This window comes from Callorhinus ursinus, unplaced genomic scaffold (genome assembly GCF_003265705.2).
Source record: "Callorhinus ursinus isolate GAN/ISIS: 27379988/994484 unplaced genomic scaffold, GSC_fseal_2.0 scaffold12, whole genome shotgun sequence".
In the NCBI taxonomy this organism is placed as follows: Eukaryota; Metazoa; Chordata; class Mammalia; order Carnivora; family Otariidae; genus Callorhinus; species Callorhinus ursinus.
The window spans coordinates 15,540,696-15,565,003 of record NW_027397074.1 but is presented as its reverse complement, the minus strand read 5'-3'; the positions used below and the strand labels follow the sequence as shown (position 1 = coordinate 15,565,003).

The following is a 24,308-nucleotide window of genomic DNA, read 5'->3' as shown; positions in this document are numbered from 1 at the left end:
CTCTTCCTGCCTGGAATGCTCTGTCTCCAGATCATCACGTCACTAACTGTATCCTTCCTGTCATTGAGGTGTCAGCTCAGTTGTCTTCTCAGAGAGACAGCCCCTAACCAGCCAGTCCAAGGCGGCTGACCCTGCCTGACATTGTGGTCTAAGCTTGCTTCACTAGGTACTCCTATTACCTAGAATAGGTACTTAGATACTGAGTGAATGTTGAATATATCGATTCTCACTCTTACTATTTGCATTAGAGTGTATACTATATGAAGACAGGTAGCTTGTCTTTTTCCCACTGTTGTTGTCAGTACCTAGAATGAAACCTGACCCTTACTAGTTTCTTAACAAATATCTTTGTAAATGTTGAATGAATGAACAAATTAATGGATTCACTGACTTCCTTCTCCAACCCAGGCATCATGGTACAGTCATGTTAACCATCAGGCCTGCTGAATATTACCTAAACCACTCTCCTTTGTGTATCAGCCTTCCTTCTATGTGGTTCTGGTGTACCCCTCCTCTCTTTCTTATCGATATCTAGCCAAACATTTTCCATTTCCTTGTATTTAAGGGGCTCTGATTATAATTAGTTTATGCCTCTGTCTTACATTTCACCTGATGTGTTACAACATTTTTTTGTCTCCTTCACTGAAAACTACTGAACAGTCTCATTAATTTTTACATTTCTTAAACCTGTAATAGTACCTGCTTATATTATATATTATTATATTGTATGCCTAATTAAAGTTTATTCAGTTCTCATTTTCATCCTCACAACCACTATGTGAGGCTTGCTGCATATATGAATATTTTCCTCATTTTATAAATGTATATACTGAGGCATTTTTAAGAGATTATTTTCCCCAAACTCCCCTTCCTAGTAAGTGATAGAGCTAGAACATTTCACTGAGGCCTTTGTGCTACTCAGCCTTATGTTACCACTTTCCTCAAATCTTCTTACCACTCTGTCTCCAGAAATCAATCTTCCCTCATGTCACAAATAAACATGAGGTTCTGAACTCTGTCAGCTTTGTCCTTGTTCTTGGAAACTTGTTTGTATCTGTGCCTACTCTTAGCTCATTCCTTCTAGCTTGAGGTGAAGCGACATATCTTTGTTTGAGAACCATTCTCCCTTTGAAAGTGAAGACTTTCAAACATATGGAAAAGTAGAACAGTAAAATTCATGCTCATATACCCATTGTCTATATCTAACAATTGTTCACATTTTGCCTCCCATTTCACCTGAAATTCTAGATTTTGTGATGTTTCATACATAACTGCCTATTGACATATCTCAAAAATTTTCCTACACATTTCTTATAAAACATAATATAATGATCATATTTAACAAAATGAATACTAACTCCTTAATATTGTATAACGTCCAGTTCATATTCAGATATTTCCAATTATCTCCGAAAAGAAATGTCTTTTACAATTGATTTGTTTGAAACGGGATCTAGTCAGTGACAACATTTAGATATTGTGTCTTCTGAGTCTACAAGCTCTTTTCTCTACTCTCAAAATGACATTGGCATGCTGAAAAGCTATACTATTTGTCCCGTAGAACACCTCACCTTCTAGACTCTTTTTATTGCTTCCTTATGGGATCATTTCACTTGTTCTTCCATGGCTTACATTTTTAATATGCTGAAAGTTATAAATACATTCACATTAAATATTTTGTGGTAAGAAAATTGTGTAGGGGATGCTGTGTACTTCATGTCTCATCACATCTGGAGACACCAGGTGTCAGAGTATTTTACCTTTTTACAATACTAAGTTTGATCACTCGGTTAAGGAGATGACAGATTGGACCCTTGCATTGTAAAAGGATCTCTACCCCCTTGTGGCTCTGAGTGATCTTGGGGCACAGTGCGATATCTTGTTTCACCCATTAGGTATAGCATCCATCAGTGATCCCTCTCCTCGGGTTCTTGAAACATTTGTTTCTTTTATTCTGTAGGATGTTGTCCATTTTTGTTTCTTTCCTGTTTTCACCAGTCATCTCTGTGACTGATGTACCCATAAACATGTGTGAGACGTCATTAAATAGTCTGTCCTTGATGTTGCTTCCTTGTCTGGTGCCCATTTTCTTGCTTTACCTTTTGCCCCAAGATCATCAAAAGGACAGTCAACATGCTGTCTCTATTATTTCATTTTCAAATTATTCTTAACGCCAGTCACTCTTCTTCTCTTCCTGGATGATCTTATCCAGCTCCCATGACTTCTGCTGTATATGCTAGTATCATGAAACTGCATTCCAAACTCTGAATTCTCTCCATGTGCTTCTCAGATAGCACTTCCAGGATGAGCCATCAAATAGCACAAAATGAGATTTCCCTGTGTCCATTCCCTCCAAACTCTTGCCTCCTCTGGTTTGCCCTAGCTCAATGAAGGGTGCAAAGTCAATCAGCTTTTTATTTTTGCTTCTACACCTCATACCCCCATCTCCTCTGAGCATATTGCTCTGCCTACTGTTCTTTCTGGCTAGAATGTCTTCCTTCTTGTTTCTGAATATATGCCAAACTTTCAAAGCTGGGAGGATGCAAAACGTCCTCTGTGAAGCTTTTCCACAAAGGCGGAAATGACCATTTGCTCAGTTTTATGTCTGCTTTACTGCGTACACTATGCTGTCTTAGCATGCAGAATTCTTATAGATTGCTTATACTTCTTTGCTTTGCCTTCCTTCTTCTCTTTAAGCACTTTGAAGGAGGGACATAAACCTTTGGTATTTATCTATCTTTTATTAGTCATTAGGTAGGCATTGAGTAAATATTTATATTCATGGCCTGCTTGTTTTTATTATGGCCAGTGATTAGTTTTGGAAGTAAAAGATCCTGTGGGAGTAGGGAGAAGTGGAGAGAAATCCTTGTATATCAACTCTTTCCTCTTCCTCTACTGAGGAATTTGATATTTTATCCACTTTAATGGAGTCTCTAAGAGAAGATGAATGGCTTCTGCCTATCTCTTCCTCCTTATTTGTGTTTTTTTTAAAGAGGTGGATGAATGCTTAGTTAAGACAAAGTAAATAATGGCAAAATTTAGCCTGTGTTTCAATGAAATATGAAAAAAATGTCAAAAACATATTATCCCTGTTTTAATTTGTGAAGAAGAGGATGTTATCGATTATGGATATGTCATTAACTCAAACTTGAGCTTACTTGATTACATTTTTAAGAGCTAGAAATATTTTATTTTATTTATTTTTTAAAAGAATATTTATTTGAGAGAGATAGAGAGGCCTTTGTGCTCTGCCCCTCTTGGGGCAGAGGGAGAGAATCTTCATGCAGACTCCACACTGAGTGTGGAGCCCAGTGCGGGGCTCAGTCTCACGACCCATGAGATCATGACCTGTTCTGAAACCAAGAGTCAGATGCTTAACTGACTGAGCCAACCAGGTGCCCCTAGAAAAAATTTAAATGCAAATGCCCAAGTATATATTAGATGTTCTTCTTACACCAAACTTGAATTTTTGCTAATTTTTTCAAAAAAGATTTATTTATTTATTTGAGAGAGAGAGAGAATGAGAATGTGTGGGGGAGAGGAAGAGGGAGAAAATCTTCAAGCAGACTCCACACTGAGCACAGAGCCCGATTTGGGGCTTGATCTCACGACCCTGAGATCATGACCTGAGCCAAAACCAAGGATTGGATGCTTAGCCAATCCACCTAGGTGCCCTGAATTTTTGGTAATTTTATAACTCAGCTTTACTAGTTCTTTCCTACTTCATGGACTGCCAGTCACTACTGCCAAGAACCATTCTGCTCTTTATTTCTCCACTTGTCAATTTAATACTTACTCCTATTTGTTACTACTGTAAGTTCCTTTTTAGCTAACTTTAAGATTGGCTTCTATCTCTTTGTCTGTAAAATCTTTCTGCTGATATGTCTTTTATGTTGCCTGATCTTGATCTTTGTTTTAGTGAATGTTCCCTGACTAGACCTATGATTTTTTTTTTTTATTCACTCTCCTGCCTAGCTTACAAACCTGCTGACTCTACCTCTTGGCATCCACAGGACAGCCAACTGCATTGGGTTTTATCCACAAACCCCCACAGAAGGCTTCATCTGTCTCTGGTGGTTTTTTTTTTTTTTTCCTGTTTTCTTTCATTTGTTTTTCTTTCGGCCCTTAACTAGTTCCTTGAATTATACAGAAGTATTGGTTGCTTCTCAAGTAGACTGTTACAGAGTCCTGAGCCCGTTCACCTTACTGTGTCTTCTTATCATCACTTTCTGGATGCAGAGAAGTCTGTCTTTACTTTTGACTTGCCTATGATTAAAGAGATTATGCATATCTCCACAAGTCAGTCATTATGGCCATATTCTATCTTTTCAAGAAATCTCTTTTTGGGAAGTGTGCATGTAACTGATTCTTCCTTTCTCCTTCGTTCTTACTATTGAGGCCTAATTGCATTCAGATCATTTTACATTCATCCTAATTTCATTATGCAGCAGATCTTTTCTTTTACTCAAGCCACTTTCATAAAGCAGCAAAATATTTCCTCAGTGGTGTCCTCAGAGGGGCCTTTGGCAATCAAGATTTTTCCTTGTTTAAAAAAAATCTTGAGATGAAAAGTGGTTTCTATTCTTGGAAATCAGAGCAACAAGTACATATTTCTATAGTTGTACCATTAAAGACTTTTACAATTTCCCACAATGTCCCATCCATCTCATCAAACCTCATATGTAAGAAAAGAAGACAAACTGAGTCAAATATGAAGAAGGAGGTCAGAACTCAATAGAAGAGTCAAATGCCCATTTCTAATTAGGTTATTATAATTGTTTAGGTTGGGCCAGGATGGTAGCAGTAGTAGTCTGAGAAATGTTAGGATTTTGGATATATTTGGAAAGTAGAGCAAACTATCCATGAACCTGTGCTAATTGGTCCTATTCTTTACGTTTTCTTTCTTTCTTTCTTTTTTTTTTTTAAGTTTCGCTATTCAAATTGGCTTGATAGGTTGTATATGTTGGTGGGGACAATGGCTGCCATCATCCACGGATCTGCACTCCCCCTCATGATGCTGGTTTTTGGAGACATGACAGATAGCTTTGCCAATGCAGGAATTTCAGGAAACACAACTTTTCCAAACACAACTAATGGAAGTAAGTATTATTTGCGGCACTGATTTTATTGGAAACTTAAAAATCTGTTACTTAGAAATGATGTTTAACTCTTATGAAATACACTAGTGGGTTTACTTGTGTGGGAGATGGAGGGATCTGAGCTACAGTTCATACTGGTAATGAGTTTGAGAAGATAATATTCACAAGCATTAGAATCCACATTGGAAGTGTTGGCAGAGATATGTAGAAAAAGACTGTTAAGCTCTGTTAAGTCAGAAAGATCCCAGGAAGTTTCAGAAGAGGTAAAAGAACCACCTCATCTAGATGTCAAATGATAAGTAGGAATCTTATTCTCTGACAAAATGGATATGGGTGTCAGAGATAGGAGTCTAGGATGATCCTAAAATTTGTAGCCTGAGAAACAGGATAAACTGGATACAGTTACCATCAACTGAGATAAGGAGGGTGGAGAGATAGTAGGTTTGGGCAGTAAATACCAGAAACTTAATTTTGGGTATTGTCACAGGTTGAGCTCTTTGGAGAAATATGGCCAAGAGAAGTTGTGTTGGTGTATGTGTATGTGCATGTATGTGTGTGTTTTAGGATGGAAGAAATAATAGCTTGTTTGCATGCTAATGGAAATGATCCCAAAGAGAGAAGAAAATGATGCTTTGAGAGAGAGGGAAGAGATTTGTTTGCATGATGTCCGTGACAAAGGATGGAATATGATGCCCAAAAGGAAATACTTGCTTTAGGTAGAAGCATGGATAACCTTATCCAGAGTAATGGGTGGAAAGAGAGAGCATGTGTGTGCCAGTGTCCAAAGCTGAGTTGATGAGGAGGTGAGAATTTGTGGAAGTTTTCTTGGGATTACTTTAATTTTCTCAGTGAAGTAGGAAGTAAGACACTTGGCTGATCAAGAAAGGAGATCTAAAACAGTCCTCCAGGAGAGTGGGGAAGGGAATGGACTATTGAAAAGATTTGGGTGTCACATACACTCTCACATTCACAGTTGATTGAGGAGAGACTGGTTGATAGCTCTGAGCTCTCATGTCACCTTTAGTCAAGCCTTGATTGATTTAAACTCAGCTTCCCAAAGACTTACAACCTGGTGGGTGCTCAAAGGGTAGAACTTTTGGAAAATGCCTGTTTGAGAATGCACTTGAGAATACATGGATATTCACATAGCTTTTTCAACTTTTCGTCCCTGATGAATGTTACAAATCCTTTCCCCAAAAGTGTGCATATAAATATTCATACCATTTTGGGGGTATTTATGGATCCTTTGATACCTGTCAGTGGGTCCTAGAAACCCCTTTTTCTGTAATTCTGAAGAACACATTGTTTACCCTGAGGCAGGCTTACTTCAAATCTGTGAATGCAGGTACGAGTTGGGCCAGAAAATTTTATAGTATGTTTGAACTATGTAAAATCTATGTATTTATTATGTCCCTTTATGGCATTCAGAAGAAGCTGCCAGAAGATGTACCACCTTGGAATGGCCCCTTTCTTTTATACCATTCACCCAAAGGAAGTTCTCGGTGCTCTCTAAATTTATTGGTTCCTCTGCATGCTGCATTTGGCAATATTCTTTGGAGTTAGTTCTCCTACCACATTACAGTGGAAGAATCAAATCTTATAGCACTCTCTGGTAGGCCAGCAGACCTTATGTGTACATCTGTTCCCATTCTTTTTTGTTTAAGATTTTACTTATTTTTTTTTTTTTTTGAGAGAGAGAGAGAGCACACAAGAATGGGGCAGAGGGAGAAGCAGACTTCCCGCTGAGCAGGGAGCCTGATGTGGGGCTCGATCCCAGGACCCTGAGATCATAACCTTAGCCAAAGGCAGATGCTTAATCGACTGAGCCACCCAGGTGCCCACATCTGTGCCCATTCTGATCCTCAACTACTCAACTACTATAATGTCCAGTGGTCTTTTTTTTTAAATTGCATTAACATTTTTATACACTGTATCTCCATCACCCAGATATTAATTGTCTCTTACTTTATGAAAAAAGAATTGATTTCTTTAATTAGGAGTACTAATCATTACTATGTCTACCTCCTGTAGACATGTTGAGATGGATAGTAGTCAGACTCCGTTATCTAATAAGCATGTATGAGTTCCCAGGCGGTGGTCCAGTTGCAGAGACTAGCTCCCTGTGAGGCCCATGTATCTGCCTATTGATCAGTCTCCTGGGCTGGAGAATGGCTGCATGGTGTGGTCACAGCAGGCTTCTTCATAGATGCCTGCATCACATGGTTTCCGGCTGGGGGTGTAGTTCACGTTGCATTCCTTGCCCATCTTCCCATTTTTCTCACTCTTCTAATCCTAGGAAAAGTTTGAAGTGTGCTTTTCTCAAGCTCTTAGGAGGTACCATATTCAACTGTTAGGAAGCAGGCCCTGGAGTTGACTGCCTGGCTGTAAACTGCCCCCTCTTACCATTTTTTAGTTTTGAGTCTTGGGGGATTTCTTCATACTCTAATTTCCTTATCTATAAAAAAGTTGACTAGCTGTAGAACCTACTTCATGGAGTGGTTGTGAAAATTAAATGGATTCATCATTTAAGACTCAGAACAGGGCTTACATATAAAAAAAGCACTCAATAAATGGTCATTACGGTGGTTGTATCATCAGTAAACTCATACTTCCATGTTCTTCACAAATGAACCTACATAACTTGCCATGATGATACTGTTCTTTATATCATTTCATCTTTATAGAACTCTGTGATACTCAATTTTTATTATTGTTTAAAGCTTGGGACATACCTAGAGTTACTCAGTTATAGATGTGGATAATTGTCCCTTTCAGCAGCATTTCCTTAGTAACTGTGGACCACTAGCCATGCCTTTCTGGGAAGGCAAGGGTTCTCAAAAGATGGCCCAAGGGAGGCCAAATCTGGACTGTTGCCTCATTTTGTACTGCTTGTGAGCTGAAGGATCGTTTTCTATTCTTAAATCACTGGAAAAAATAATCATAAGAATAATATTTTGTGATGTGATAATTACATAAACTTGAAATTACAGTATCTGTAAATAAAGTTTTAATAGAATACAGCCATGCCCATTCATTTGCATATTTTCTGTGGCTGCGTTCACACCCCACTAGTGCAGTGGAAGTTATGACAGAGACCATATGGTCCCCAAAGCCAAAAATATTTACTTTCTGACTCTTTTCAGTAAAAGATCACCAGTCTCTGAGGTGGGGCATTGAATAGGGGGTTATTATCTTCAACTGTTACATCAGTAAATTTGTGTTGAGCTGTTCCATGTGCCAGGCACAGTATATGTCCTAAGTATTCATTCCCAACCCCCAAGCAACTTAGTAGAGTAGGAGTAATGAACACATGAACCAACAAATGTAATTGGATATTAGTACTGTGATACAAGATATACAAAATACCTGGGAAATGAGAGGAAGGGCGGGCTCCATATATAGGAATCATGGGAAGCGTCCAAGAGGAGATGATAACAAGGTTTGGTCAGCATCGTACCTCTCTCCTGCACAAAATAAACATATTCTATGTAACAAGTGAAATTTTTTAAAAATAAATATTAAGTAAAAAATAAGTTAATATCCTTCTCTCAACACCACCCCTTACTGTCACTACCCTGCTGTTTATCCTTCCATGTCTTTTCAAAAGCAGCATGTAATCTCTACTGTAATTTTTAGTCTGGAACACTCAGTTCCCTGTCACTAACCTGCTTGTCTGCAGATTCAGATTTCCAGATATCAGATCATTTGTGGGGACAGCCTCAAAGGTTTTGATGCTGGTCCTAGAGATGAGAGCAAATGAGCTCCCTGAGGTTTCTGGAGGGAGAGCCTGTCTACTGGACTCCCAGGACCCCTGACACTCCGACCTTTCTTCTTTTGCCCTCCCCATATCAAACCTCATTACCTCTCCATGGGGGTAGAATAAGGACCAGATCCTCCTTGTTGGACAAGAAGTATTCCTTGTGTAGAGGAGGCTTGGATTTGCTAAGGCTCTTCAAAGCCTGAGGGTTTTACACTAAACATTGAATTTAACTAGACAGTTCTAAAAACTTGGAGTGAGCAGATCCCTCTCTGCTGCTACAATAAACCCCTATGAGGGGTCTTTCTTTTCTCCTGATGTCTTGTCCTGATTATGAGACACTGGCCTTTGTCCTGCTCTTTTTGTTGTGGACCTGATTTCTTGACACCCTACCCCCATCCATCTTTATCTTGTTTTTAGAATTTGCTTTTGCCTGAAAATCTCTGATGACTTGGGCCTAGGGACCTCTCTGATCCTGCCATACAACTTTGGTGAACAGCACTTAACCACTGCTGAATTTATGTGGTATTCTGTGAGTTTTCATCTTCCTCGGGAGACTGACAACTCTCTGGAAATGAGCCCAGATAAAGACAAATGTGATTTTAGACATGCTGTGTTGAAGGCGACAGGTTGGGTGCAAGTGTAAATGACAGCCAGGCATTTGAAGAAGTAAGACCGAATCTTGGCCTAAGAAAAGGACTAGAGAATTGGCAATATTTTAGTGAAAGGGATCTTAAACCTCCTGGGATAGGATGTAGAGAAAAGTAGAAAGAGCAGGAGCCTTAAGCCTTGAGAAAAGACTCAGTTGTTTGCAATAACTAAAGCTAACGTTTATTGAGCATTTAAGATGTGCTGTTCTTAGTACGTTACATGTATTGACTCCTTTATTCTTGACAGATTAGGACAGGGGTCCAGAGGGTTGAGTAAATTTAAACTGCCTCTGGTCATGGAGTTGGTAATAAGGATTCCAGCCCAGGTAGACTGGTGCCAAACCCAGGCACCAAAGAAAACAGAGGGACACCCAGAAAGGAAGACACTGAAGATGACATGCTGGTCCAGAAAATAAGGGACATTAAGGATATTTTCCATGTCTTGTGGTGGTTATCAGCCAGAGGTACTCTTTCAATAAACACTTGATTATTTATTGTCTCTAATGCTTCCATTTATGATACATCCACACTGATGGTTTTTTTTCCTTTCTCCATAACTATATTATGGTTGGCTCTGTTTAGTCTCCTACCACATTGTGGGCTGAGGAATAGAGAAAATGTGAGTCACTCAAAATCTAGTACAATTTCATAATTCAGACAAAAAGCAGAAAAGTGGAAAGAATTTATTTTCATTTTTATCATTATATTTATCATTTCCATTTCCCTGCTCTAAAACTCATGATGAACATAAAACCATCTGTAAAATTATCCTCAAAATAACATCTGTATTTTGCTGCTTAAACTATTAGTGTATAAATCATGTACAGATCTTGAGTGTGTGTTTCAAGACTGGTGTACACAAAGAAAACATTGCCATGTGTGCCCTCAAGGCCACATTTGTATGCTCCAAAATAGAATGTGTATGCTCCAAAATAGAATCATAGATAATATTTGAATTCTAAGTATTTCATAAAAATTTCCATAATGGATCTGTTGTCTTGCATTTGTTCACGGCTTTCCTCTGCCCCTAACCATTACACTGGAAAAATTCTTAGACGTAAATTTCTGGAAAATTGATTCTCCAATATTGACAACATATTTGGAAGTATACTGGTCAGTGTGGCAGTCTTTGAAGTTTGTATTAACACTAAAGATAGGGGTAGTTTTTCTAGAATAATAGTATAATGTAGCCAGGGTTTTTTTTTTTTTTTGGTTATTATTAGGAGAATGCTTTTTCAAGCCAAAAAGTAGATTAGCTATGATGTCATCTCTACAATATATAATAAAGACAGCATAAAAAAAGATACACAGATAATAATTGACCTATTTTAGATACCTAAGAAATGGGATGAACCTAATGAAAGATTGAATCATGGGATTTTGTAGGTGAAAAGAGGCCTAGAACTTGGCCCAAACCCATTATTTTATAGATGTAGAAGGCAAGGCCAAGGAAGTTGAAGCAATGTAGCCATAATGGAATTGCTTGCCAGTTGTCAGAGCTGCCTTTTAATCTGATATTTTGTCCACTCTACTAGTAGTGGTTTCAAACTTGGCCTAAAATTGTGGCAGACAATCTTTCTCTCGGTCTTTTCTCTGCCTAAGATGCCATCCTGTAGATTTGTTTATAGGTAACGCCAAGCAGGGCGGCCATGAGGCATAGCTATTCGGGCCAGGGGTGTGAAAACAGCACACCTGAGGAGAATATGGCTTCTGTAGTCATCTGTCACCTGCAGTGAGCCCAACCTCACTGCGTGGCAGGCTCTAGCCTGGGCCAATGCCAGAGGGATTGATCATCTAGGTAAAAGGCCCAAATTCCTCTTGCACGTGGTTGACGGAGCTTCCTGTACATGAAGACTGAAAGAATTGGACTCCTGCTGTTCTTGAGCGAGGATACACATTGTGGATCATCTCACTCTGTGGTTTACTAACTCTTCTTTCATCATACCACGCCCCCACCGCCGCTGGGTATATAATGTCTCTCATGGAACTTCTGTTTTCATGGATAGGCTTCCTTGGTCGAAAGAGGCGGAGGGAGCTCCGAGCCAGGATCTCTGCTAAATGTTCTGCTACCACCTGGCCACAGTGCTGAGCTCACTCCACGTAGAGCCCACCACACATATCTCTGGCTGCAACCTATGCACCGAGCCTGTCTCGTTGCTGCCTACATGACTCTTTACTTCCTAACTCCACTGTTACCCGGCTACATCCAGTTCTCCACACACTGTCACAGTGAGCTTTTACAAACCCAAGTCAGGTCACAGCTCTCCCAGTGGTTTTCTGTTGCATGGAATAAATAGAAATTCCTTACACTGGCCAGTATGGCTCACGTGACCCCACCCCCTCCTGCCCATCAGTCTCGTTGCTTATTACCTACTCAGCACAGCCCACTCGCAGCAGACTTCTGTCTGTTCTCTGAGCACTCCCGGCTCCTTCCTGGCTTGGGGTGTTGCAGAAACTGCCCATCTCTCTGTAAGGGCTTCTTATCATTCACTTCTCCCTCAGAAAGAGCTCTTGTCCCCAACCCACCTGAAAGTCACTCTAGCCTTGCCGCTTGCTTCGACAAGATTTATTACTCAAAAATTCCCTTGTTGATTTATTGGATTACTTGTTGATTACAGCTTATCAAGTGGGAAGAAAGGCATAGAGGGGAAAAGAGGAAGTTCATGGGAAGAGCTATCTTAGAAATTTCAGCAGTGGTGCCCCGTCGCATGAGGTTTGGGCCTGAAAGTAAAAGCATTTCCTGCTTGCGCAGAAATCCACCAAGATTAGAACAAAATGGCTTTCTCGTGCTAGGTTGTGTCCCCAGTGTCTGAAGCAGTGCCTAATGTGAAAAGCTCTGTGGGAGATGGTCTGAAAATCACCCTTAAGACACAATCTCCTTTTACCACTTAGGAAATCGCAAGTGTATTTATGTCTCATACTTTTTATTCATACTGTTCTTAAGTGTTCGGTAGGTAAAATTATTGAACATATTGAGATATTTGGGTCAGATAAAAATGCAATGTAATGTGATCCCTAAATGATATGGAGTCTTTAGTCATGGTGGTGGGCACTGTTCAGTTACAGTTTCTTTGAAGTCTTGCTTGCGTAGTAAGGTACTGGTTTAGTGCATCTCTCTCTCTCTCTCTTTTTTTTTAATTTTTAAAAAAGATTTTATTTATTTATTTATTTATTTATTTATTTATTTGACAGAGAGAGAGAGAGAGACAGCAAGAGAGGGAACACAAGCAGGGAGAGAGGGAGAGGGAGAAGCAGGCCTCCCGCCGAGCGGGGAGCCGGATGCGGGGCTCTATCCCAGGACCCTGGGATCATGACCCGAGCTGAAGGCAGACACTTAACGACTGAGCCACCCAGGCGCCCTAGTGTATTTCTTTTTAATCTTATATGAGATACTTAAATAGAAAATAGAATGATTGGATGGAATATTTTGGGCAATGGTCTACATGTGTGGTGGGTCTGTGAAACTACTTGCAAACCTTTGGGACAGGCTAGGTTACAGCAGTTAGAGCAGAGGCTGTGTACTGAGGAGACAAAGATGGCCAAGACAGTCCAGTTCTGCAGGGGCTCATTGCCAGTGGCAGTGGGAGGAGGAGATAGATATCGAGCCCCATACTTCTAGCATTGACTTAGTAAATTGAATCGTGTCAGTTACTCTGGAGTTCTGTGACAAGATGAGTCACTGTACTAAGGGTAAGCCATTTGAGAGGAGGTCATATTTGAGCTTATTCATGGAGAAGGAATCATTATCAGAAGAAAAAAATGTGGTAAAAGGCATTCCAGGTAGAGAGAAGAGAATGAATAAAAGCTTGGAGGAAGGAAGCTGTCATCACTTCTCTACTGAATCTCTTCTCAATATGTGGAAAATATTCTTTAGTCTAAAAGGGTGGAGCTCAGCCTCATGACATTTAATCAAAATACTTTGTCATGCTCTGTATACTCTCCAGTCCCCAAGGGTAAAGTTTTCAGGAGCACAGAAACTAAGAAAAAACTTAGGCACTATTTTTTTTTTTTTTTTTGCTGCAGCAGACCTCCCTCCAGACAGTGACTGCACAGTGCCCTAGTACTGAAATGAGAAAGGTGTGGGGGTAAAGAAAATGTTTGGAAAATCATTCGTTAACCTTTCAAAAATGTTATCCTGGCAGGGATATATTGTGGCAGGACTGAAAAGGTGCTAATATGACATGTTACGGATTTTGGACTTTATCTTTGATGCAGCAACTGTCACTGAAGGCTATTAATGGAAGCAATATATATATATTTTGAGAGAGAGAGCATGAGGGGGTAGGGGCAGAGAGAGAGGGAGGAAGAGCATTTTAAGCAGACTCCATGCCCATTGTGGAGCCTAATACGGGGCTCCATCCCACAACCCTGAGATCATGACCTGAGCCCAAATCAAGTATCAGACACTTAACTGACTGAGCCACCCAGGTGCCCCAATATGATTATATTTTTGTTTGCCAAAATAAAATCTGATGACAGTGACCTGATTGGGTAGAAAAACCAGTTAGCTCTCATTAGAGTAGAGGAAAGGGATGATGGGGCCCAGAACCAGAGCACTGACCCTGAGGAAGGAGAGGATTTGAGTAGCTCCAGTCCAGATATGGGAATCCCTAAAGCTGTGGAAGTGGCTGAGGAGTGCGCACGGTATTCTGGGAAACACCAGCTCGTAGGGAGAGGGAGAACACAAGGGACCAGTGAATGACACTAAAAAGGATCACAGTCATGGAGGAACCAGGAGAAGGAGGTTCTGGAAGCCAGAGAAGGAGAAAGTGGTCAGGAATCTAAGCAAGTATTTTATTAAAACAAAAGGTGCACTTATATATTTGGCTTTCCTGTGCTCATTGTTTGGTTGATATTGTTAGGTGTACACACACAGACACACACATTATATAGAGAGTTTCTGGCTTTTCCCACTGAAAAACAGTATTATATTTGGATACTATTTAAACATTCTTCTTTATAACTATTGGTTTGGGCAGTAACCCTTGAGATCCATACAAGTAAAAAGTCACTGGACTATCGGATCTCTCGGGTTATTTCAGCTTTAAAGTTTTGATTTTGTGGGGCACCTAGGTGGCTCAGTTGGTTGAGCGTCCAACTCTTGGTTTCGGCTTGGGTCATGATCTCAGGGTCATGTGATCTAGGCCCGTGTCAGGCTCTGCACTCAGTGGGGAGTCCGCTTGAAGATTCTCTCCCTCTGCCCGTCCCTCCACTCATGCACATGCTTGCTCGTTCTCTCCAAAATAAACCTATTTTAGAAAAGTTTTGATCTTGTGAAGGCATGCCTAAGGATGAGCCTTTTGTGAGAAGCTCATAGAGGCAGGAAAAATCTCTGGGGCCAGAGAGCTTTTAATTAACAAGAATTGATTGGAGGAAAAGAAAAGTTGGTTGGAGGGAGTCCAGACATTTTTATTTCATTGGTCAGTAGAGATTATCTCTGTCAGATGATCTGAATGCTCCATTGTTATTCTAACTGGTACAGTTTGACACTACTGAAGCACAAGTGAAAGGCACTTGGTGCTAAAGTTTGAGTCTGATGACTGAATCTATGTATGTGCATGCACATACATGTAGAGATACATATATACACACATATATTCTCTCCTGTATTGTACATACAGTGTACATTGACTCCTTTATGTTTGTGTACAATAAATACATGTATTGTACAAAAACTTTTAAAGGAGTCAATTTTGACCTTTAACATAATTTCTTACTTTTCAAACACTCTAAAGTGACTATGGACCTAGAAGCCACCATTACCAAAGAACATTTCTTTAAATTCTCTTGGTTCCTTACCTCTAGAATTGAGAAAACTGGTAGTAGCAATGAATAGAAAACAGACTTCGAGTTAGATTTGGAAATCTGTCTTGCTTTGGGAGTAATACAAGCTAGCAACAATTAATACCAGTTAGGAATATTTCCTGGCTAGATAGATAAAATTGAAAATCCTTTATGAGGGATCTTCTAAGACTCATGCGGAGAAAAATCCTCACTCAGCTAGCTATTTAATATTTTATTCTTGAAAATACAGAGCAGAAGCAATCTCATAACTCATCTAAAAAATCAGTCCAGACACGTTATTATTGCCTTGCCAAAGGCAATATGGAGCAATCCAGGTTCTGTGCTACATGCTTTGTGTGGTTGCCTCTGCATCTTTTTATTACTTCCTTACTTTCTGTATTACCCCTAAATGTAAATTTCTCAGGGTTCTGTGCTTGCTCACCCTCTTCTCCTTACCCCCTACCCTGTCCTTGCATGTAAGGAGAGATGGCTTTTTTTCTTTCCTGAGTTTAGCTCTGGCCTCCAGCACATGACTCCAAAATCATTCAGATCAGAACTCTCTCCAGAACAGGAGCACTATAGCACTATAGTCTAAGTAGTTATTGGACATCTTCAGTTGAATGTTCCGGATACCACAGAATAAAAATCTTCAAAACTGAACCAATAATCTTCTCACATCTGACCAGACCTGCTTTTATTTTATTTTATTTTTTTTGCTGACTTATTTCCCACCGTGATACCACCACGCTCCAGATGCTTAGATCCTGATTGTTTCAGCAGTTCCTAGAACCTATAACTTCTTCTCTGAATCTTATGGGTACTTTCCTTCTTTTCTCTTCTCATTTAGACCCTCTGTGCTTATGTAATTGCGATAGCTCACATCGCTCAGTCTCTCTCTAGTCCAGTTACTCTTTCCCCCCCCTTTAAATTTTTTATTGTTATGTTAATCACCATGCATTACATCATTAGTTTTTGATGTAGTGTTCCATGATTCATTGTTTGTGCATAACACCCAGTGCTCCACGCAGAACGTGCCCATCACCAGGCTAACCCATCCCCCCACCCCCTTCCCCTCTAGAACCCTCAATTTGTTTTTCAGAGTCCATCGTCTCTCATGGTTCCTCTCCCCCTCCGATTTCCCCCCCTTCATTCTTCCCCTCCTGCTATCTTCTTTTTTTTTTTTCCTTAACATATGTTGCATTATTTGTTTCAGAGGTACAGATCTGTGATTCAACAGTCTTGCACAATTCACAGCGCTCACCATAGCACATACCCTCCCCAATGTCTATCACCCAGCCACCCCATCCCTCCCACCCCACCCCCACCCCCACTCCAGCAACCCTCAGTTTGTTTCCTGAGATTAAGAATTCCTCCTATCAGTGAGGTCATATGATACATGTCTTTCTCTGATTGACTTATTTCACTCAGCATAACACCCTCCAGTTCCATCCATGTCGTTGCAAATGGCAAGATCTCATTCCTTTTGATGGCTGCATAATGTTCCATTGTGTATATATACCACTTCTTCTTTATCCATTCATCTGTCGATGGACGTCTTGGCTCTTTCCACAGTTTTAGTCCAGTTACTCTTATACATTGCTACCAGGTGCATTGCATCATCCTCGACCCCGCCTCTAATTATGTCCTCTTCTGCCCAAACCGCTGAGTGACTACTAGTGTTATATGCTTTACCTGTGGGGCCCAGATCTTTCTAGCCCCCTACCCACCTTCTCCCATCCATACAACACACCCACACCCCAGCCAAACTGGCTTACTCCCTTATCAAACATGCTGTGGACTTTTGTCCACATTGCTCCCTTTGCTAGAAAAACTTTTCCTCCCCTTTCCCATGCCTGTCAAAATCAGACTCATCTGAACGAGGCCCTTTATATTATGACCTAACTTTTGAAATGACTATCAGATTTAAAGTGTGCTTCCCCATTGGTCCAGCAACCTTGATTATGATAATTTATCCTATAAAAATATATACTATACATTCCTATATAATATACATGTGTGGGTATGTTTAATGCAGCATTGCCTGTAACAGTAAAACACTGGAAACAACTGAAATAGATACAACTTTGAAAAAATGGAGATACACGTTTATACACACAGATTGACAGAAAATTGGCCAATGATTGTGGGCCATGATTTTTTTATTTTATTTTTTAAAGATTATTTATTTATTTGAGAAAGAGAATGAGAGACAGAGAGCACAAGAGGGAAGAGGGTCAGAGGGAGAAGCAGACTCCCCGCTGAGCAGGGAGCCCGATGTGGGACTCGATCCCAGGACCCTGGGATCATGACCTGAGCCAAAGGCAGACAAATAACCGACTGAGCCACCCAGGCGCCCTGATTTTTTTTTTAAAACAAGCATGTGTGTGCATTTATGTGTGAGTAGACAGGCATACAGTTAAAGAAACTGAAAAAATCCACACCAAAATATTGAACAGTAGAGTGTATGTGTGTGTATGTGTGTTGGATGGGTGGTGTTGAAGTTTTAATGTACCTTGTCTAAAAATGTTGACATTTGCTAATCTTGCATGATGAGGTTGGTGGTGCTCATTATATAAACTTTTGTGTTTTATATTTTTTAAGTAGAAATAAAAGCTGGAAAAATGCAGTGTTGATTTTAAATGCTAAGAAGTGCTTTAGTGTCAAGTATGCACTGATATTTAATTATCAGGATAGAGGCCCTAGGAAAGAGTTTTCTCTATGTCATCTTAGAGTGGCATTTCATAAAATATTTTAATTCATGGACACCAATATTCTGGCTGATGCACTGCTTCTTAATAAATGTGGATTTCTTCTTGCAAAAAAGCTTCACTGAATTAAGTGTGTGTGTGGTTGCACGTGACCAACAGTGAAGCATTTGAATGGATGCCATAATGCTTTCACATAGTTAAAACATCAGTTTGACCTATTTTTGTGTAAATTATTAAGTGACACGAGTTTGATTCATTTTTATATGCTTATTTTTAATGGAGAACAGAGAGACATAATGGTATATGTTTGTTTTGTGGTGATCTAGGTATTATGAACGATGCACCTTTCATCCAACTTCTGGAGGAGGAAATGACCACGTAATGAGACATTTTCCTTACTATTGTTAAGCTTTTCTGTATCCAATTGTAGCATTGTATTTTTGTAGCATAAAATTTTGCATTTTTATAATAAAGAATCAGACTTTTAAGAATAATACCACTGTTTTCTAGGAGGATAAAATATAAAATTTTTTATTTTTTTAAGAAAAGAATTTGCTGCATGAGCTGTTCTCAAGTTAAGGTTAAGCCTAGATTAGATTTATAGATTTATATATGCATTGTAAATATAGATTATCATAACAGAGAAATTAGAGGAGTTCAAACCAGTTAACACAATTTTCTCTTTAACACAGCATCAGATTCTAAACAATGAAACAAAACATCCCAGAATAAATATAGTCCCCCTGACCTTAATTCACCCTGGGAAGCTTTTGTTAATGATTTATGTATCTTGAAGTTTGCTCCCCAAAATACCTTATAAGAGATGTCCAAAGGTACAAGTTGGTTAATCAGAAGGTGATGATTCCACATTATCCTGTAAATTATCTGTTAGGTTTGAAGAAAATAGAGGCTCCCGATCATATTTTGAAAGATGAGAAGTAAATATTCCTATGGAGAGGTTTTTTTATTTTATATTGAGGAAAAATGAAACAGTGCCTTGTAATCATCTTACAAATGCTTAAATATAAATATATTTTGTTTGAATTAATGTGGACTGATGGTTTAGAATACATTAACTCCTCAAGCATTCTACTTGTTAAGTGGGGTTTCTTTTGAGCTATTTCTTGCTATATCATTAATGCTTGGATAATAATTACTCAATTATCTATTAGCTAAAATTTAGTATTCTTATTACATCATCTCAGATGAATACATTGTAGTCACAAGGAATAGCTTTGGGGAGATGTGTTTACCAAGATGCCTGCTGGGTTGAACACGTCTTGTGAACAGTAATATCCATGACTCTCTGGTTATTATGTAATCATTTTTATAGCTTCTGCATGGCTTGGCTCATACCAGCCTTTTTACTGGAAGGTGGCAAGTAGTGAACTTGTAAAGTTGGGAATATTGGAATCCCATATTTCATTTTAGAATGTTTGTCTTTAACCTAAAAATGAATTCACTTAGTAAGGTGCAAGACTTGTTTGCTTTTTTTAAATATAAAGATTCAGAGCAAAGAAACATAAATTCACTGTTTCTAGATGATCAAGGGTGGTTTTAGAAGATGGTCAAGCTTTTTATTGTTCAAGTTTAAACTTAAAGGTGTGCTGTTTGATTCATTAAGCATTTTAGGGTAACTCACGAAGGCTAGTTGGCAGATGATGTAAAAAACTTTTTATTTAGCTTTTGTGTTCTTCTAGAAGGCCAAGGGACCATTTTCATCTCTTGGTTCCACTTTCTGACAAGTTCTGTTGCTTCTTTCTATTCTCCAATGTGCAGTAACCACCTCAAAGTGCTCATCAACTGACCCCAAGGCGATATAAGTAGACAGGAATACAGCAGTTGGTCCTACTTGATGCTGTGATGTTGAAGCCACAAACGAGTCTTTCACAGTAACTGGCATATCCTCTGAGGCTTACTAGGTGCCGGGCACTGGCCTAAGCTCATGTCATGCACTGCTACCTTACTACTCTTGCCCGCATTTCACTGCAGATAAGAAGTTAGAAGACTGAGCTTTAGAAAGGTGAAGCAGCTTGCCCAGGATGATACAGCAGTTAAGTGAAGAGCTGGGATTTGAGCCAAAGCAGAAGCCACACTGCTAACCATCCCACTCTATTGGTGTAGACGTAGTTGGATGCCAACCACCAATTCTGCCTATCACCACTCCTTCTAATTTTAAGGATGGCAAGGTAGCCAGGTGACTGAAAACATAAGTATGAATGGTCTGTGGGGGAAAGCTGCAGTGATCAGAAAACTGCGTCTGTGAAGTGTTCTTGTTGCTTTGCAGGTATGCCTATTATTACAGTGGGATCGGGGCTGGAGTGCTGGTTGCTGCTTACATCCAGGTCTCCTTCTGGTGCCTGGCCGCTGGAAGACAGATACTCACAATTAGGAAACAGTTTTTTCACGCCATCATGCGACAAGAGATTGGCTGGTTTGACGTGCATGATGTGGGGGAGCTTAACACCCGGCTCACGGAGTGAGTACCTCATTTTATGTTTAACTCGGACACAGTTCTTATTCTTACTTAAAAGAGATGTTATCAGATCTGTTCAGAGATATTAATGCATAGCTCAGAAGTAATTATGAGACTGAATTCCTTCTGAGCAGCAACCATGTCTTACACATCCTTTGGTTCCCACTACCCTGGCAGGGCATGAGGGGACTTGCATGATTAGCAATGAATGAGGAAGAACTGCCCAACTCCCAAAAGTCATCTGAGAGTGGTGTGGGAGAGCAACAATGTGACATTTTCTGAGGAAGTTTCTGAGCAAAATCCTGGATATAAACTAATTGTCCCACACTCAGAACACAACAGCTAAATGGATTCAGTTCTCTGCTTATAATTCTCATGTTTATTTCTAACACTGTCTCTTCTTTTAGTGATGTCTCCAAAATCAATGAAGGAATGGGTGACAAAATTGGAATATTCTTTCAGTCAATAGCAACGTTTTTCATTGGTTTTATAGTGGGATTTACACGTGGTTGGAAGCTAACCCTTGTGATTTTGGCCATCAGTCCTGTTCTTGGACTGTCAGCTGCTATCTGGGCAAAGGTGGGTAAAGCATGTAAATCCAGACTTTATACTGTCCCCATTTCACCCCCCCCCATGGTGGAAGGCTGTTTTTATATCACATGATGACCTAGACTCTATACTTGATACTTGGTTTTATTTTATTTTATTATTTATTTTTTTATTTAAATTCAAGTTAGTTAACATATAGTGTAGTATTGGTTTCAGGAGTAGAATTTAGTGATTCGTCACTTACATTAACACCCAATGCTCATCACAAGTGCCCTCCTTAATGCCCATCACTCATTTAGCCCATCCCCCTCCTACCTCCCCTCCAGCCACCGTCAGTTTTTTCTCCACAGTTAAGTCTCTTATGATTTGTCTCCCTCTCTTTTTATTTTATTCTTCCTTCCCTTCCCCTATATTCATTTATTTTGTTTTTAAAATTCCATATATGAGTGAAATCATATGATATTTGTCTTTCTCTGACTGACTTATTTTGCTTAGCATAATACACTCTAGCTCTATCCACATCATTGCAAATGGCAAGATTTCATTCTTTTTGGCAGTCGAGTAATATTCCAATATGTATGTGTGTATACACACACACACACACACACACACACACACGCACACACACACACCAATTTTTCTTTATCCATTCATCAGTAGATGGACATTTGGGCTCTTTATAGTTTGGCTGTTGTTGATAGTGCTCTATAAACATTGGGGTGCATATGCCCCTTCGAATCAGTATTTTTGTACCCTTTGGATACACACCTAGTAGTGTAATTGCTGGGTTGTAGGGTAGTTCTATTTTTAACTTTTTGAGGAACCTCCATACTATTTTCCACAGTGGCTGCACCAGCTTGCATTCCCACCAACAGTGTAAGAGGGTTCCCTTTTCTCCACATCCTCACCAATGTCTATTGTTTCTTGAGTTGTTAATTTTAGCCCTTCCGACTGGTAGTATCTCATTATGGTTTTGATTTGTATTTCCCTGATGATGAGTGATGCTGAGTATTTTTTCCATGTGTCTTTTAGCCATTTATGTCTTTGGAGAAATGTCTGTTCATGTCTTTTGCCCATTTCTTAGCTGGATTATTTATTTTTGGGGTGTTGATTTTCATGAGTTCTTTATTGATTTTGGATACTAGTCTTTTATCTGATATGTCATTTGTAAACGTCTTCTCCCATTCTGTTGGTTGCCTTTTAGTTTTGTTGATTGTTTCCTTCACTTTGCAGAAGATTTTTATCTTGATGAGGTCCCAGTACTTCATTTTTGCTTTTGTTTCCCTTGCCTCTGGAGACATGTCCAATACGAAGTTGCTGCAGCCAAGGTCAAACAGTTTGCTGCCTGTGTTCTCCTCGAGGATTTTGATGAATTCCTTTCTCACATTTGGGTCTTTTCTTCCATTTTGAGCCTAATTTTATGTATGGTGTAAGAAAATGGTTCAGTTTCATTCTTCTGCATGTGGCTGTCCAATTTTCCTAGCACCATTTGTTGGAAGAGACTGCCTTTTTTCCATTGGATATTCTTTCCTGCTTTGTTGAGGACTACTTGACCTTAGAGTTGAGAGTCCATTTCTGGGTTCTCTCTTCTGTTCCATTGATCTATGTGTCTGTTTTTGTGCCAGTACCATATGTCTTGATGATTACAGCTTTGTAATACAGCTTGAAGTCTGGGATTATAATGCCTCCTGCTTTGCTTTTCTTTTTCAACTTTCCTTTGGCTACTCAGGGTCTTTTCTGGTTCCATACAAATTTTAGGATTGTTTGTTCTAGTTCTGTAAAAAATGCTGGTGGTATTTTGGTATTTTGATCAGGATTGTATTCAATGTGTAGATTGCTTTGGGTAATATAGATATTTTAACAATATTTGTTCTTCCAATCCATGAGCATGGAATGTTTTTCCGTTTCTTTGTGTCTTCTTCAGTTTCTTTCATAAGTGTTCTATGGTTTTCAGTGTACAGATATTTTACCTCTTTGTTTAGGTTTTTTCCTAGGTATCTAATGGTTTTTTTGTGCAATTGTTAATTGAATTGATTCCTTGATTTCTCTTTCTACTGCTTCACTATTTGTGTATAGAAATGCAACAGATTTCTGTATGTTGATTTTGTATCCTGCAACTTTGCTGAATTTGTGTATAAGCTCTACCAATTTTTTGGTGGAGTCTTTTGGGTTTTATACATAGAGTATCATGTCGTCTGCAAATAGTGTAAGTCTGACTTCTTCCTTGCCGATTTGGATGCCTTTTATTTCTTTTTGCTGTCTGATTGCTGCGGCTGGGACTTCCAGTACTATGTTGAACAACAGTGGTGAGAGTGGACATCCTTGTTGTGTTCCTGACCTTAGGAGAAAAGCTCTCAGTTTTTCCCCGTTGATGATGATATTAGCTTTTTTTCATATATGGCCTTTATGATGTTGAGGCATGTTCTTCAATCCCTACTTTCCTGAGGGTTTTTATCAAGAAAGGATGTTGTATTTTGTCAAATGTGTTTTCTACATCTGTTGAAAGGATCCTTTCTTTTATTAATGTGGGGTATTATATTGATTGATTTGCAGATATTGAAACATCCCTGAAGCCCAGGAATAAATCCCACTTGATTATGGTGAATAATTCTTTCAATGTACTGTTGAATTCGATTTGCTAATATCTTGTTGAGAATTCTTATATCCATGTTCATCAGGGATATTTGTCTGTAATTCTCCTTTTTAGTGGGATCTTTGTCTGGTTTTGGAATCAAGGTAATGCTGGCCTCATAGAATGAGTTTGGAAGTTTTCTTCCATTTCTATTATTTTGGAACAGTTTCAGAAGGATAGGTATTAACTCTTCTTTAAATATTTGGTAGAATTCCCCTGGGAAGCCATCTGGCCTTGGACTCTTGTTTGTTGGGGGATTTTTGATTACTGCTTCAATTTCTTTGCTGGTTATAGGTCTGTTCAAATTTTCTATTTCTTCCTGTTTCAGTTTTGGTAGTTGATATGTTTCTAGGAATTTTTCCATTTCTTCCAGAGTGCCCAATTTGTTGGCATATAGGTGCTCATAATATTCTCTTATAATTGTTTGTATTTCTGTGGTGTTGGTTGTGGTCTCTCTTCTTTCTTTGTAATTTTATTTGTTTGGGTCCTTTCTCTTTTCTTGTTGATAGTCTAACTGGGGGTTTATCAATTTTGTTAATTCTTTCAAAGAACCAGCTCCTAGTTTCATTGATCTGTTCTACTGTTTTTTTTTTTTTTAATTTCTATATCATTTGTTTCTGCTCTAATCTTTATTATGGCATTTTTTATTTTGG

The 24,308-nt window shown here is 39.2% G+C and overlaps 1 protein-coding gene across 3 annotated transcripts in view; it reads left to right on the top strand.

The window, feature by feature from the left end:
- Nucleotides 1–24,308, top strand: part of ABCB1 (ATP binding cassette subfamily B member 1) — a 108,026-nt gene that overhangs the window by 12,494 nt on the left and 71,224 nt on the right. For all 3 annotated transcript variants that reach the window (XM_025872822.2, XM_073898746.1, XM_073898745.1), the window contains 4 exons: nt 4,928–5,099; nt 18,325–18,376; nt 20,286–20,477; nt 20,882–21,053. In XM_025872822.2, the coding sequence (XP_025728607.1) occupies nt 4,928–5,099; nt 18,325–18,376; nt 20,286–20,477; nt 20,882–21,053 (588 nt within the window). The remainder of the gene's footprint in view (nt 1–4,927; nt 5,100–18,324; nt 18,377–20,285; nt 20,478–20,881; nt 21,054–24,308) is intronic.